The following is a 2,766-nucleotide window of genomic DNA, read 5'->3' as shown; positions in this document are numbered from 1 at the left end:
TACTACTACTACTACTACTACTACTACTACTATACGTATGGCTAAAGTTTTGATTTGTTATTTCCTGTCAGCATAATATTAAGTGTCTATACTGACAGTAGAATTAAACTACTTAGACTGCTTTGCAATTCAAGCTGTTTAAACATACTGTAAGCATTCTCCCCCTGCGAAGCTTCAACAAAGCAAGTCCATTGAGGATGAAGGAAACTCAGTACTTAAGACACTCACCCTTGCTCGCTCCAGACTCCTCCGCTGTTCGTGAAAGGCTGCTGGGCTCTTCAGCGCTGCATGGAGAGAGGGATGGAGAAAAGGATGGAGAAAGAGAGATGGATGAATGCAGCTCACAAGGACTCTAAACAGTGTTGTTATGCTTCTTTCAGCAGGCGACAGTGTGAGAACAGATACAGCTACTATAGAGGAAGACAGACTCAAAGCAGAAGTGGCTGCAGGACGAGAGGGTCAAAAGTGCTATTCTAACCACACACAGATGACAGCTCAGTAGGCTGATGAGCCACTGCAGCATGCTGTGTGTGCAGGAATCAAGCAGCACCTTTCTTTCTGCAGTGAAAGCCACTTTAGTTATTACAAATCAAACTGTACCTGCTATCCATTTCTTTGGCCTGTTTGGACCACGGTCATGTTATCTTTGTGATTATTGTTGCTTTTACATTGAAGTAGCTGTGGGAGGTGTTGAGCTGTAGCCAATGGTTGTGGCTTATCTAAGGTAAGATAGCTTAAACTGAGTATAGAAGTTGGAATCTACATATGGACATATTTGAGATTTGCGAGAGCAGACTTTCAAAAGTATTTCAAAGACTGTGTGAAGTCAGAGATGGACAGGAGCTTGAACATAAATTCTTGATGACTAGTCGTCTGGAGTGGATCGTTAAAAAGGAGCACAGAGACAGAGGAGAGTGCCGATTGACGATAGACTGCTGCACATACAGAAACTCTACATTCAAGACGGCACTCAGCCGTGACTGCCTGCAATGTAACTAGTATATGGGTGAAATGTCTATGTCTATGCGGTATGTGTGAATGGAAGCATGTATTAATGCATTTTAAGCCAGACAGTTAACACCTCAAAAGAAAAATCTGAGTAAAACTATTGACTGTAATGTATGTACAAAAATTGTACATAACAAGGCTTGGTGCCATTAAGATATTGGGCCAAGAGCAGTTTCCAATTTAATGTCATGAATAGAAAAGGTAAACAGACACCCACAAAGATGTTTGCTGTATTTGAGGAAGGATATTGGGAGGACAGTGTCAGTTACGATGATGCAACACAGCATTCAAAGGATTGGTTAAGAGCTGGTGAAATTCCTGCCAAAGGTGTGCAAGTGTGGACATTCTGGCTACAGTGGGGCGTCAACTGCATGTGTGCTACAGATGACTGGGCGGGGGTGGGCAGCGTTCCTCATGTCACAACCCCTGAGGTTCAAAGAAGAAGACCTACATACCAGTTGGGACATGAACAAAACAGATTACAAGAAAACAGGCAACTGGTCAGCTGATCCCATCACTACTGTCAACAAAATAATTCTTGCTCATGTATATGGGTTTGACTGATGGGGGGGGGGGGCAGTGGAATTGAAATCCTTTGGCACATACACTGCTTTTTCAAATGTGTTTTCATTCGATAATTTTAGGCACTGATCAAATTGCCTCTATAGTATTGAGTATCCAAAAATGTCTCATCATTAATATATATGTATATATATATATATATATATATAATACCTAAGGAGTAAATCTCATTAGGGTCAACGAGCCAATAAGCATGCAGCATGCTTATACCAGGATCTAATAATGCTCGTCATTGGCTGTCTAACTTTACACGTAGTAGAGGCAAGCAGGAACAACTGTGTTATGCACAGAGACTGGGCACACGTTTGTGTGTATATTGAAAGGCTTGGATAGTGTGTGTAACATGGGTGTAAAGGAAAAACAAAACAAAAAACACAAATTGTACCGTAATATGTAACGTTGCAAATTCTTTTTGTTAAAATCTTAGATGCTGATTAAGAAACTTTCAAGTAGTCAAATTTATCACCCAGAAGCTCATGCATACTATGATTTCTTTGTTGAATTACTACATCATATGAAAAACATGACTGACCTCTGGACACAGGGGCATCAATAGTGCTTGTTCATCCATATAGCTATGCATTTAACATCGCCCAATCTAGCACAATTATTACCTCCGCTAAGGTGGTTACGTTTGATTGTCAGCAGGATATGGGGAAAAACACTGGCCTGATTTTCATGAAACTTGGTGAGAGGGTGAATCACGCGCCAAGAAAGAACCCATTACATTTTGGAGTGGATCCTTATCATGAAGCAGAGACACAAATTATTCGTCACTTCTGTTAACATTGCAAGATAGGGCATTAGGCCTTGGCAGAGGTCTGCACTCTCTAAGTGCACTTCTAGCTCTCGGTTGTATTCTCTTGTCCAGAAACACCCTGTTTCACACTTACAAAGTTGATATTGACACATTGCACCAACAGCTACGTAGGAGCATCACCGCAGCAAGTGGGAGGTAGGCCCGCACGATTTGGGGAAAAATATGAGTCACAATTTTTTTTGCTTAGAATTGATATCATGATTCTCTGTCACAATTTTTTTCTTACTAAGTGTATTGTTTATTGCACACATGAATAATGACAAAACAAAACAAATTGGCAGTAACTAACTTTAACCTTTAGCACTTTGTTCATCACCACAAGCCTGTCAACATAGAGGCTTCAATGAAGAGCAGGG

General features: G+C 40.8%; 1 protein-coding gene across 8 annotated transcripts in view; it reads right to left on the bottom strand.

The window, feature by feature from the left end:
* The window catches only part of mrtfab (myocardin related transcription factor Ab), a 60,287-nt gene that overhangs the window by 18,212 nt on the left and 39,309 nt on the right, over positions 1-2,766 (bottom strand). For all 8 annotated transcript variants that reach the window (XM_032502083.1, XM_032502088.1, XM_032502087.1 and 5 more), the window contains one exon: positions 229-284. In XM_032502083.1, the coding sequence (XP_032357974.1) occupies positions 229-284 (56 nt within the window). The remainder of the gene's footprint in view (positions 1-228; positions 285-2,766) is intronic.

This window comes from Etheostoma spectabile, chromosome 21, assembly GCF_008692095.1.
Source record: "Etheostoma spectabile isolate EspeVRDwgs_2016 chromosome 21, UIUC_Espe_1.0, whole genome shotgun sequence".
In the NCBI taxonomy this organism is placed as follows: Eukaryota; Metazoa; Chordata; class Actinopteri; order Perciformes; family Percidae; genus Etheostoma; species Etheostoma spectabile.
This window is presented reverse-complemented; position numbering and strand designations above follow the sequence as displayed.